The 13,351-nt window shown below is 58.1% G+C and overlaps 1 protein-coding gene across 1 annotated transcript; it reads right to left on the bottom strand.

Annotated features, from left to right (window-relative positions):
* Positions 1 to 472: 472 nt before the first annotated feature.
* On the bottom strand, positions 473 to 11,683 carry STRA6 (signaling receptor and transporter of retinol STRA6). Its single transcript, XM_065688985.1, has 17 exons — positions 11,446 to 11,683; positions 9,822 to 9,900; positions 9,326 to 9,411; positions 9,024 to 9,163; positions 8,693 to 8,859; positions 8,431 to 8,556; positions 7,532 to 7,599; positions 7,312 to 7,388; positions 6,683 to 6,744; positions 6,238 to 6,418; positions 5,414 to 5,489; positions 5,215 to 5,348; positions 3,930 to 4,047; positions 3,645 to 3,746; positions 2,681 to 2,844; positions 1,707 to 1,844; positions 473 to 1,452 (listed from the first exon to the last, which is right to left on the bottom strand). Exons 1-17 carry the CDS (start codon positions 11,568 to 11,570, stop codon positions 1,274 to 1,276), a joined length of 2,022 nt encoding a protein of 673 aa, XP_065545057.1. The 5' UTR covers positions 11,571 to 11,683; the 3' UTR covers positions 473 to 1,273.
* Between the last annotated feature and the right edge of the window lie 1,668 nt (positions 11,684 to 13,351).

The following is a 13,351-nucleotide window of genomic DNA, read 5'->3' as shown; positions in this document are numbered from 1 at the left end:
TTTGCTAGGGTAGAAAGGCAGCAGGGTTAGGCTCCTGGGGAAAGGGATGGTGCCCACCCAGCTTCAGTGGTGTGGGGAGATGCCAGGACACCTACCAAGGGCCCTGCTTGGGCTGACACCAGGCATCCTTCCAGCCAGTGAAGGCAAGGTTAAGGGGCACATCGTGGGAGGAGGTGATCCGGCACCACCTTGGGCACCTACCTTTGGTGCTTCAGTTACTGTATGTCCAGCTTCAGCGCACATCCCTCATGGGAATCATGGGTTAGGGCCAAAAGTTTTGACGGGAAAGCAAACGGAGCAGCTTTGCACCAGATTCCCTAAGGTGAGGATCAGCTTTGGTGCCATCACCCCCAGGTCAAGCAGATCTACCACAAAGCCCCTGCTGAGCAAGGTGAGACCCAAACGTCACCCAGAGACAACCCCCCTGTCTGGTCTGGTTTATTTGGGCATGGACACCAAGCACACCCGAGCGTAGGAATGAGGTATGTGATTTATTAACCTTCCTCGCCTCGGCAGGGCCAAGCGAGGTGTAAAACTGCTTTCTATGGGTTCAAACTCAGCTCACTTGGAGGGACACCAGCCCCATGGAACTGCTGGCTTGGAACAAAACAAGGGGTGGCAGCAAGAGGCACCAGGTCATGAGTTGTGGGGAGCAGAATCCAACTGGGTCTGCAACCTCACAGCCCGGTGAGGATGGGGTTTCAGCCTTCACAAAAGTGGGGGGAAAGGAGTTCCAGGGTCAAGTAAGGGGAGCAAGGATCAGAAATGAAAGGGAGAAGCTGGGGATGGGGTTGGCAGTAGGGACCTTCTCCATGGGGACGCCCCACTGAGATAGGGGTAGTTCCTCACGCTTGGTCTGGATGAGGACCCCTCCACACACACACGCACACCCATTCTCCCTCTCTCCTTTCTCCCCTGGTGCTGGGGACTGGTCCCGGCCGTGCTGTATGTCGGAAAGGCAGCTGTTGAGAACTGGTGGGCTCATTGCAGGAGTGACTGCTAAGATGTTTGAGATGGCTGAAGGGTTCAGCTTGGCTCCTCAGCCCTTCTCCATCCAGGTCAGGCTTGGAGGTGACCCATTTGTCCTCACCTCTGCACCGTGGTAGTGGCTCAGCATGGACCTAGAGCTACAAACCAGCCCCCATCACTGCTGGGGAGGGGCAGGAGGTGCCCAAAGCTCCCACCAGCGCAGGAGGAGAGTCAATGGAGATGAGGATGGGGATGGGATGGAGTGTGCATGGGAGGCAGAGAGAGGTGGGGGGGTCTCTGGAGGTCAGGGCTCGGGGGTGCTGAGCTGGGTGCCGTTGGCCGTGGGGTCGCAGAGGGCGGTTTTCCTGCAGGCGGTCAGCGTGGGGTTGTTGAGGAGGGTGTAAGCCAGCCACCAGCGGGCTCGGCTCTGCTTGAACCGGGCTCTGCTCGGAGGATCCTGCTTGTGCTGCATCAGCTGGATGCCTGCGAGGGGAGAGGAGGAGGAACGACTTCAGCCCCAGCTCCCCCTTGCTCCCATCTACACCCATAGGAGCCCTTGCACATCAGAGGGACAGGAGCAGCTCCTGGGATGGAGATGATCACATGCGACAGCCACAACCTCAATGGTCCCTTTACCCATAGGCACCATCTCTAGAGGAGCAGCAAACCCGACCGCGATGATGCTGCCCCATGGTGCTGGCCATGCGTCACCCCCGATGGGCAGCGGAAGGTCTCACCTTCTTCCATGTTGCTGGCCCGAAGCCCCGATGGCCCCTCGGGCCTGGCCAGCTGGAGAAGCAGCAAGCAGAAGGCTTTCATCACCGGGTGGGACTGGCTGACCTCAATCTTCAGATAGTGGCAGTAAGTGTGGTAGCCTGGGGGGACGCAGCCCACAGTGAATGACAGTAACAGAGCCAGGCTTCATGCTTCTCCCCTCCCTCCTGCCCTGGAGCAGAGGGAAGGGTTATTTGCTGGGCTCCATCTCTGCCCAGCCAGAGCTGCTTTGCCTTCAGAGCTGCTCCCAAAATCCCAGCAGGAAAAGCAGAGGAAAGGAGGAGAACACGGGGGCTGTTCAGCCTGGAGAAGAGAAGCTGCGTGGAGACCTCAGAGCAGCTTCCAGTGTCTGAAGGGGGCTACAGGGATGCTGGAGAGGGACTCTCCATCAGGGACTGTAGTGGCAGGACAAGGGGTGATGGGGAGACAGGGGAAGTTTATGTCAGATCTAAGGCAGAAGCTCTTCCCTGTGAGGGTGCTGAGGCGCTGGCACAGGGTGCCCAGAGAAGCTGTGGCTGCCCCATCCCTGGCAGTGTTCAAGGCCAGGCTGCACAGAGCCTTGCACGATAAGAAAATGTCCCTGCCCGTGGCAGGGGTTGGAATTGGATGATCTTAACGTCTTTTCCAACCCAAACCATTTCTTGATTCTATATTCCTTCCCTGCAGCCTTCAGTGCAGGAGAGATGAGTCCACTGCCCATGGGAACAGGGTCTGGCACTGCTGAAGCCCAGAGGACCCCAGAAGAACATCACACTCCCTTGGGGATGGATAGAAAAGCAGGACCAAGAGGGCATCAGAAGCTCCAGCTGTGCCCCCTGCCCATCTCTGAGCACAGGCAGTTTGAAGCCCCACTCAATGCAGGCAGCTCCAGGTGATGGAGGAGCCCCCAGTGCCCCCACGTTCAGAGGTGCTGCAGAGGGCCCCCTCCATGCCCTACCTGGGTCGAAGGTCTCCACGCCCCGGTTCAGCAGGCTGATGTCCAGCTGGCAGAAGTGGATGGAGTTATAAAGGCCGGATATGAGCATCCTCCAGAGCCCAGCCAGGACGCCCACCAGCACGTTGATGGGGAAGAGCATGTAGGTGGCTATGTACAGAGCTCGCCTGCGGGCGGACGAGGAGGAGTAAGGAACACAAACACCACGGGATGGGAAGCACGGCCCTTCCCTGCCAGAGGAACCGCCGGCCAAAACAAGCCTCCCTCCCTCGGCAGCAGACACAGGCCCCATCTGAGGTGTCTCCATCCCATGGAGAGAAACAAACACCCTTCCAGGCTCTTGGAGAAGGGACAGCCTGATGCACCATCAGGAAGCTCGGCTTCCAGCACACATAGGGTCTCCATTTCTCCTTGAAGACTTAGAAATGAGCTAAACCATGAGCGTGGTGGTTTGGGATGAGGGACACTCGCTCCTGTGGAGGCTGGAATAGGCTACAGCAGCCTCACTGCAAGCGGTGGAGGTGGTGGACATCCCTGGGCTGGGCAGAGCAGGACACCTAGATCCATGTGTCACCCTGGTCTTCAGCTTAAGGAAACAGCTTCGGCAGTGACACCATGTACAAGGGACCACATCTGCTGGCAGCACCTGAACCGGTCCAGCTGATGCCGAGGGATCTGGGCTTCCCCTGAGGCTTTCAAATGGGGCTGGTGGAGCAGGGCATAGACTTCACCCGCTTCACTCCACTGAAACCAAAGCTGTCAATAGACCATGGCCCTCTAAAGAATCTAAAGGAACCTCTCTGGGAACATGGAGCCACTTGAACCCTTCCAACCTACAGGTTTCCCCGTTGAGCTTGTGACACAGAGGACACCACAACGCCAGGGACAGAAGTAAACCCAACACAGCCCCGTGCCCTGGACCTGGGGAGGGTTCAGCTCTGCCCCAGGGACCTCACCATGCCCATACCTGTTGGTGAGCTCCTTCCGGAGGGGATGCTGCTCCAGGAACTGGTACTGAGCTGCCAGGTTCTGCACAATGACGGCAACCACCAGGGTCAACCAGAAGGGCCTGGGTGGGAGGGAAGAGGCCAAGAGGAGGGCCCCAAGCATGAGGCACCATTGCAAGCAGCAGAAACCTCCCGCAAAGCTGAAAGAGCCCAAGATAGAGCCTCCCCTTGACAGAGCATCTCACACTGTGGCCATGGCCCCCACTTGGGTCTTCCACCCCTCCCCGAGGGCTGGGAGCACCCACCACATGTTCTGAATGATCCTGAAGAGGTAACTGTCAGTGCCCGACTGGAGCGGGATGACGAAGAGGAAGGTGAACCCCACTGAGCAGATGAAGAAGATCACTTGCTGGATGAGGAGACCTGGGAGGGAGACACGAGGAGAGGATGGACAAGCAGAAGATGGAAGAGGTTCTTGCTTTTATTCCCCAATCAATGCTTGTTGCTGAGAGTCATTTTAATCCCATAGAAAGCCTGCGAGATCCTTCCCTGCCTGCCCTGCTCCCACCACATGGGATGTAATTACACATTCAGCCTCCCTTATCACTCCCCCCATTATCCCTGCTGAGAAGAGGCATCACTCAGTGCTGCAGCTCTGCTGCCTCATCACAGAAATCAGCCTGAGCTCTGATTTCTGATCATAAATCACACCCAGATCAGCAGCCGCTGCTGCTCCTTGGGCTTGAGCTCGTGCTTCACCTCCACTGCTTGGCTTTAATGACTTGAAAGCCAAGACCTTTAAGCGGGAGGCAGTCGCGTGATGACACGCTGAGATGCAGCCAGCGCTGCACCGAGTACTGGGGGGGCAAAGGAAAGCTTCTGCGTGCTGGCAAAGGGGTGCAAGGAGCTCCTGGGGTGCTCCCCAGCTCCTACCTCCACACCGATCTCTGCAACCTGCCCCCAGGATGGGTCTGGCCTTGCGAGGGGTGGTCACCAACAGGCCTGGTGGGCCCCCCTCTCCTTTCCCTGGACCCTCAGATTGCCCCTGGGGCACTGAGATGGTTGGATGTTGCCCATGCATCGCTGTCACCCCCCATGGGGCAGAGAGGACTTAAAAAGGCTCCAGACCATGGTGGGGTGAAGGTTTCTACCCCTTTAGATGTCCTTTACTCATCCCTGGGGTGTCCAACCCCCCCACCCCACCCCAGGGACACCCTGGCTGTGCTGGGGAAGATGCACAGCGAGGAGCATCTGGGATGTGAAGCCTGGGAGCGGAGGAGACAGACAGTCCTTTGCATGAGATGCTGTGACAGCTTCTCGAATCAAAATAGCTGGGTTTAAGCCAAAACAAGTCACCATCCCCCCCCCCCCCCTTCCCTTTTTAACTCCCAACCATTTGGTGTTCAGCATGGTCCTTCCTGCAGGAGGACAGATTGTGTTTGGGGAGAGAGGAACAAAAGCCTCTCTGCAGCTGGCCCTTTGTGAAACGGGACAAGAAAGGGGGACAAGATGCTCAAACGCTGGGTATGATGTGCAAGGTGGGGGCCCACCGCCCATCCACCCACCCCATCCTGCCCCAGCACCCTTTACCCAGGCAGGCGAAAGCTGTCTGGAAGCTGGCAAAGCTCATCCAGCAGACGATGGCTTGTCGGGATGGGCGGAGGATATGGGCTTTGTAGAAGACATCCAGCACCGCTCCCTGGTACAGAGCCTTCAGGTTGCTCCTGGGGAGACAGACAAGCTGCACCCTGGCTTGGTGGGAAGGGGAAGAGGAGCGAGGACACCGTACCTGTGCATCACCAGCGTCCTCAGGAGCATGGCGCAGGTCAGCAGGCAGCACAGCACCAGCGAGCAGATGTAGCACACTGCAGAGGAGCAGGGGGAGATGATGGGCTACGGCTGCGGCCATCCACGCAATGGGATTTGACTGCAAAACCTATCTCAGGAGCATTGCAGGGGGCCAAGTGATGGATGTGCCCATGCCTCAGTTTCTCTCCCTCCCTTCTTTGGGACACAGGGATCCCCATCTCCCAGGTGAGTTGGTGAAGCAGTGAAAGGGAAGGGGAAAGACAAGCACCCAGGGGAAATAAAGCAGTTGGGTTAGCCCAGTGCTGGAAAAGCTGTAATAAGCAGGCAGTGAGATGGAGAGAGCCAAGGAGATGCTGCCGCGTAAAAGCAAGAGGTTTGAGGTTCAGTAGGAGAGGTGGAGATGTCGGGGGGGGAAAAAAGAGGATGCGAGGGATTCGGTGATTTGGGAAAAGATGCAAACGCTTCCCTTGAGGTTGGGGGTACCCCAAGGTACACCATGGAGGGAGGGGGCACCCCTGCCATCCCCACATCCCCCATCCAGGGCCATCTGCTCGAATCCAGCACATTTCAAAGCCTGCAGCTGAAGGGCAGCATCTGCAGCACATCACTGCCTTGGCACCAGGCATCCGCAGCTGCTTTCATGTCTGCACGGCTGCGGCTTCAGCAGCTGGGTTCAGCTCCCCCTGGAAGCTCTTCCATCAGCATCCAGCTTCCTGGACCACCCTCTGGGCCAGAAACCTCCCTGGTACGTTCGGAAACCCTCCAGAAGCCACCTCTGGATGCAGGGCCCGGCTGGGAACCCACCTTCCAGCGACCACAGGTAGTACTTGACAGTCCTGAGCTCCTTCTCCATGTCACCGGGGGCAGCTGGGCTCTCCGAGGGCACCAAGCCAAACTGGACCAACAGCACCACGATGTCCTTCGTCATTCCTGCCCGGATGATCTGGATGGTGGGGACGACAGCTACCAGGAGCAGGAGGGCAACCTGTGTGAGAGCAGTGCCACGTGAGCCCGGGGTCACGGCATCCCATTGCTGAGCCATCGCCTTGGCTTAAGGACTTAAGGCTGCCTGAGCCTTGGAAGCCCCGGGCCTGTTGCCATGAGGGATGGTAATGCCTCAAGGCATGCAAATACCATTCCGATAGCCAAAAGTGTGGTGTGGCAATGCCCTCAGGGCTCCTCTGCTCCAGAGGACAGAGCCCACAAGGAAGGCAGGGGGTTCTGCTTGGCATTTAACCATTGGCATCACCTGGTAGACAGCGATCATGGCCGTGGTTATGGACAGGACGAGCTTCAGTGGGATCCGGAAACCTGTAAGGAAGAATTGGAGAGGAGCTGGGATGTGGAAAAGAGTGGAGCAGGCTGCAGGTCCACCCAAGCCGGCAGCCAAAGCAAACACGCCGGTGAGAGCACTGGGACAGGGCGGTCAAGTAGTAATTGGGATTGCTCCAGAGCAATTCCACAAGGATATAGCTGGGAGCGGTGTCTCCGTACTCCGCAGTCCCTTGAAACCTGGTCGCAGAATCCAGGTTCATGCTGCATGGGGAGCCCTGTCCCTCAGGGTGCCACCTTCTGGGACAGCTCCTGCTCCCCCCATGGGTGAAGGAGGAAAGGAATACTTCCCTATTCCGCTTAGGGATTTTATCCCCTTATCACGTCCTCAGCAAGCACCAGGCTGCACTCCCAGCACAACCCACACCTGAACCTCACTGCCTGAGCCCACCCATACCCCATGGCGGGGGTCCCTGCTCCCCACCCCAGAGCACAGCAGTGCGTGCACAGCCGGGACACGGCTGCTCTGGGGAAGGAGCCAGGAAAGGCATTTGCTGTCCCGGGAATGGGATGCAGGCGGTGTGGGGAGCCCGCGCCGCAGCCAACCTTCCTCAGGAGCGTAGATGTAGGAGCGTAAGTACGTCTGCAGCCTGGACAGGAGGCTCTCCTCGAGCTTTGCGGAGCTGGAGGAGGAAGAGGAGGGTGAGAAGCGCATCCCTTGGGAGCAGGGAGCCTCTCTGCCCCCGCTGTGCATCACTGATGGGCAATGCTATGGGCATTGCTATGGGCAATGGGAATTGCTACGGCAATGCTCTGTTAGCCTTACCTCCCCTTCCGAGGGCGTTTGGACAGGACGGCCTTCAGGTACTTCTTGTAATAACCTCTCTCTGGCACCTTCAGGAAAGCAGCAATAAGTCACCTGCTTTGAGCACAGGGAGCGTGCTCACAGTGAGGAGGCAGAGGTGGCTCTGCCTTCTGGGGGGTCAGAGCATCTGCATCCCATCTAGCAGCCATCTCCTGCCCCAGCCGTATGCACGCTGCCCCACAGCACCCTCTGTTGCAGGAGCCTGTCACCCACAGGGATGATGGACTCCCGGCCGTAACGAACGTGTTGGAATGGTGCTGGCAGCAAATCTTCCAGCATCACAGAAGGTGGAAGCGAACGTGCCTTGTTCGTGTCGTTTGCCATCAGCAAAGCAGCCCAAATGCCGGCACACCAGTAGGACAGCTGAAACCCCCCATTCCCATCAGCCAGCTCCCCCAAGGACCTGGGGTCACTTCAGTCCACACTTGGGCTGGCTGCTTATTCTGAAGTAGGTTTTTCCTCCTCTCTTCCCAACAAAGCCCCGGCATTTCCCAAAGGGCTGGGGATTATCCAGCGTGTTGGGAAAACAAGGCAACCCCAGTCCCGGCCTGAACAGGATGTATTGATGCTTTAAGCCTCTTGCACTAAGGAGTTTACTCCAAAGATGGATTTTCCACTCCCTCTTCAAATCCAAGGAGATAAAATGAGCCGCCACCCCTGCCATCAAAAGAGGGATGGAGGGGAGGCAGCTCCCAGTGCTGGAGCAAAGCGAGGACCACATGGCCTGGGAGCACCCAGTTCTCCCAGTCCTGAGGCAGTCAGAGAGCGTGTGGGGCAGGGGAACCCCCAAAACCATGCCGGTCCATCAGAGGGTTCTTCCACATTCATCCCCACCAAGTCACCCCATAGATCTGCATTACCTCCTTATCCCAGGTCTCCTCCTGCCCGCTGAAGCTCTTGATGAGCAGGGCTGGATACCAAAGGCTTAAGAGCACGAGGCAGAGGATGATGGGGATGTAAGAGAGTGTGGAGTAGTACCTGTATATCTGGGGAGAAGCAGAGATGTCACCACCCCACCCCAGTCCTGGGTGGGTGACACCTTGATGTCCCTTGAAGGAGGCGATGAGAAAGCCTTGGCCACAGCAGCCTCCCTGCTCCTTCCCCAGGCAGTGGGACCCGTACCTTTGGTGACTGGGGACAATCCACCTTCTGCCAGATGTGGACCACGCAGTGGCACCAGGAGAGCAGGCAGCCCATGAGGTAGCTGGCCCTGTGCCGGACAGTGGCACAGGCCATCAGGGGGTAGTAGAAGGCAGGGTAGTAGAGCAAAGCCAGGATCTTCCAGTACTCTGGATGGTACGATGGGAAGAGACGAGGGAGAGCAAAACAGGCAAGAAGCAGCGCTCTCAGTAGGGACCAGGGTGAACAGGCTGCTCAGGGTGACACCCAAAGCTTCACACCTCCTGGTGGGGAGGAGCGCGATGCTCCCAGGGCAGGAGGGTGCTGGCCTTACCCCGGGTGCTCTTGGAGGAGTGGGTGATGAGCGGCAGAGGGTCCGTGTCCAAGACCAGCACGCACAGGGAGGAGAAGAGGATGCCAAACACTGCAGCCACCAGCCCGCGGTTGCCTTCTTCCTCCAGGAAGTTGGCTGGGCTGCAAGGCAAGGAAGGAATGGGCCTTCCCCCAGGCCATGGGAGCCCTGTCCCCACCATCCTCTGCCCCAGGGTTTAGGGGGTTGTTTAGGTCCTGTGCTGCACCTCAGCATCCCTCCACCCACTTGGCTGCGGGGTGATGGGGACCGTGGGGACCAGGTACCTGAGCAGTCCTGGGACACCATTCCAGCAGCTCCGGTGGAGACGCCTGCGCTTCACCATCAAGGACAAGCCCAGGAGCACGGCCAGCTGCCAGAAACCCAACCGAGGGAGCAATAAATACACGGGGTGGTATCTGGGGAGCCTTTGGAGGTGCTGCGATGTGATGGGAGCCTCCAGGGAGACACCACCTCCACCCAACAACCTCTATCCAGCCATGGTTAAAGCAAGGCAGGTGCTTCCCAACCTGCTCTGATGAGTTACAGGCTCTGACACCTCGGTGGAACCATGCTATAGAAATAAATCAAAGCTTTCTATTGACTACAGGCCGGGGATGCTCCAGGCCCATGTTAGAGCTGCCCAGCTCAGCCCTTGCTCCAGTTCCAGCTGAAGAGCCCAGACCTGGTATATGGCAGTAGATGGTCATGACCCAAGCTGGGGGGCAGCAAATACAACATCAGGGCAAATAACTCATCCCATGGGATGTGGCAGGTACTTACGGAGATGGGCGCCATGCAGATGTGATACAGTCTGGGAGAAATGGTGGGGTCACAGTCTGGGATTACACTGGGAAACATGCTACAAAGAGGAAAAAGCCAATCATGTGCTGCTGTATTTAGTCCCAAACGTGCAAAGCAAAGACACAGCAGGGATTTCCATCTGATGGCCAGAAGGGGTAAACCCCCAAAGAGCTGGGTGGCACAGCGAGGGGTGAGGTCACCCTCACAAGATAACTTATGCTCAAGCAAGCAATAGAGATAACACCCAGGAGCAGTCCCAAGCTGTTCCCCACAGGGTCTGGGTGACCTCCTTCCACAAACAGGGATGCCGAGGCCCAACAGGAGATCAGCAAGGAAGGATGAAGCCCAGTTTACCTCTCTCATACTCATGTCCATCCTAGCTCTGCCTTTTCAAGGGATGCAGCCTGCACACAGCAGTTCCTGCTACCTGAGGCACTGCACTTGTTAAATGCCAGCTGGGAGGCTGAAGGGCCCCCCCAGTGCCTTTCCCATGGGATAGGGACCAGCCCCAGAGCTGTGGGACAGCAGAGGCGATGGAAGCCTGGGGTTGGTGGTGCTGCATCCAGCGCCGCATCCCCAGCCAGCCAAGGCCAAGCAGATGTGCCAGGCTTTGCTTTATTTATTCCCCCTCTGGCCTCCACAGCATCCCTTAATCTCTGCTGCGCCGCAGCCCTCCCTGCTGCTCTCCCAAGGCCAGGAGGGACTGTGCCAGGGAGCCGGACATCCTGAGCCCCATAACACACAGTGGGGGAGCCCACACGAGCCCTCATGGCCATGGGGTGGGCAGAGACAGCAGCAAGGCTGCAGGGAAGGGTCTGAGAGTGCAATGAGGATTCCTCAGGCATCCTATATCCAAGGCTGGTCCCAACCTGTCAGTAAAGGCTGTATAGGACCAGCTGACATTAGCAAAGCTCTGATTTCAGACTTCTTTTCCCTGCCCTTGGATAGAGCAGAAAATTCCCGATGTCCAAAAATATCCCAGCTCTGGAAATCGAGGACGCACACCCACAACATTGAGAGCGCAGGGATACCAAACCCCTTTTTGGGCTTCAGCACCTACATCCAGAGCACAATGCAGAAGATTAAGGGTGAGGAGGATCCCTTTGAGCTGGTCGCCACTGGGATCTCCTCCTGCTGGCCCTCTGGGTTGGGTACCAGTCAACCGAGTGGTATAAAACTCACTCAGAGAGGATTAAGTCAACAGAGGGACAATGGGTGCTGATGGATGAATCACCGCCTCGGGATGCCCAGCTTCACATTGGGCAGATCACCCTGCTGCTCCATGCTCCAGTTTCCCCTCCCTATAGCACTTCTTTTATCCTTGGTAAGGGCACGAAGTGCCAGATCCTTGCTGTGAGGTTGAGCCCTGGGTTCCCATCCCTGGGGTAAGCACCCATAAAGGAACGAAGCAGTTTTAGGTGGCCTGAACGAGCCTTTTCCATCACCTCTCGCTCTCCCAGGTATAAATGCTGGGACTGCTGCTCAGGGGATGCTGCTCCACAAAAAGGGGATGCGGCAGCTGGGCAGGAGGCTGGCTGCTGCCCGGGGTAACCCAGCAGGGACAGCAGACACGTGGCACCCACCGGCAGGGATGGACACTTACTCATCCTGTGGCACGGCTGGCTCCATGGTTTCATAGATGTACCAGTCAGAGGCGAGGTCATCGGTGCTGGCCAAGCTGCCGTCCAGAGGAGCATCCTGCATCCCACCGGAGCTGTTGGCTGCCATGGCTGCCTCCTTCCTCCTTCTTCAGGCTGGAGAGAGATGGAGAGAGGCAGCTGGAGGCAAGGTGAGTCCTCCTGGGTTCTTGGAAATGAAGGGATGGAGGCGCTGAGCCAAGAGGCTTTATCTGCTCGGGTCACTCCCGCAGACAGGGAGGGAACAGGGACTGGGAGCCTTCCAAATCCAGCCGTGCCTCCAAGGATCCAGCTTTTATCTGGGCTCAGAGGGAGGCAGAAGGGATGAACCCCCCTTCCCCGAGCGCCCCGGGCACACCTCATGGTCCCGGCCGCTCCCTGCCCGCCGCAGGATGCTGATAGACTCGGAGCCTTTGTTTGGGTTGCGGAGCAGCCTTTACGCCAGCGGCCCCGAAACAGCACAAGGGTCAAGCGTGGGGCTCAGCGGCACAGGCTGGCAAAGGGAGGACGCGATCTCCCAGCCGTGTCCCCAATGTCCCTCTGTGCCACAACACCCCCCAGCCCCAGGAGGAAGCCTCGGCCCCATCCCTGTGCAGCAAGGAGAAGGAAGGAGGCTTTGTTGCGGTGCCAGAGCCAACAAGCTCTCGTCTCTCCTTCTCCCCACTATTCTTTGATGACTTTGGCTCAGACAGCCCCACACCCTCTGCTCTGTCCCAGAGCTGCACTGCACAAGCTGCGACGTGCCCATCTACCGTCACTATGGGAAAGGCAGTGCCCAGAGGTGTCCCCAGGTGCCAGGCAGTGGTGCTCAGAGCAGCCTCCAAGCCCCAGGAGCCAGCCCAGGACCTGGGGACCCCTCATCCTGCAGCACAGGGACATCTCCAACACCCCCAGGGCTGCTCTGAGGGGATGGGTAGGAGATGGATGGCTGAGCCAGCAGCTCTGCCCCGGGCTGCTGTTTGTACAGCTGGTGTTCACCAGGGACCATGATGCATACAGCACACCAGCTTCAAAGAGATTCCCTGAACCAAGACTGTGGCACTGCAGGCAGCCCTGTCACTGGACAGACAAATGGCACTCACCACCATGGTCCTACTGCCCCCTGATCTGGTGTTCCACTGGGGATCATGTCCTTAGTCAGGTTCTGGGTCCCCTACAGGGATTCTCTCTAGGTCAGGACATGAGACCTGGGACCTTCACCTCCCTTCCCATAGGGGCAAAACTCAACTCGATAGCAGGTCCCCCTTACACCAGCATTTGGTCCGCGACCATCAGGGTGCCACAACCACCACCCTGCTCCCCAGCGGGGGGAAGGATGGACCCACCAGCGCCAGCAGAGCATCTGAATCAGATGGACCCCAGGCCCCATCCTCAACCCGCCCAGCACATCCCAGCCTCAAGCTATTGACTCTCCAGCCATCCCCTGGCTCTGCTTGCGCAGGGAAGCAGTTCTGACCTCACCTCCCAGGAATGCAGCACTCAGTAAAAAGGTAGAAGGAGCTTGTAAAGTTCATGGCAGTGCGCACAAGCCTGCAAGCCCCTTCCTCCTCCCACCGGTCCCCAAAGGCTGCCAGGGCTCAGAAGTTGGGGCTGGGGTTTAGGAAGGTGAGCAGCATCCTTCTGGGGATGCAGTTTTCCCCCACCAAGCAGCACCTGGGCGAGGGACCAGCTCCAAAAGCCACCAAGGGATTGCCTGTGCCCCTCTTGTGGGGTCACTCAAGGAAGGGCAACCAGCAGAAAGCAAGATCTACCACCCACCAGTCCTGCCATTACCCGAGATGAAACACCTCTGGCTGAGCCAGCAGGCGCCACATCACCAGTGCCCAGGTTTGCAACTGCTTGGAGACACGGAATGCACGGAAAAGCAGGAAG

The sequence above is a fragment of the Lathamus discolor genome, chromosome 8 (genome assembly GCF_037157495.1).
Source record: "Lathamus discolor isolate bLatDis1 chromosome 8, bLatDis1.hap1, whole genome shotgun sequence".
NCBI lineage: Eukaryota > Metazoa > Chordata > Aves > Psittaciformes > Psittacidae > Lathamus > Lathamus discolor.
This window is presented reverse-complemented; position numbering and strand designations above follow the sequence as displayed.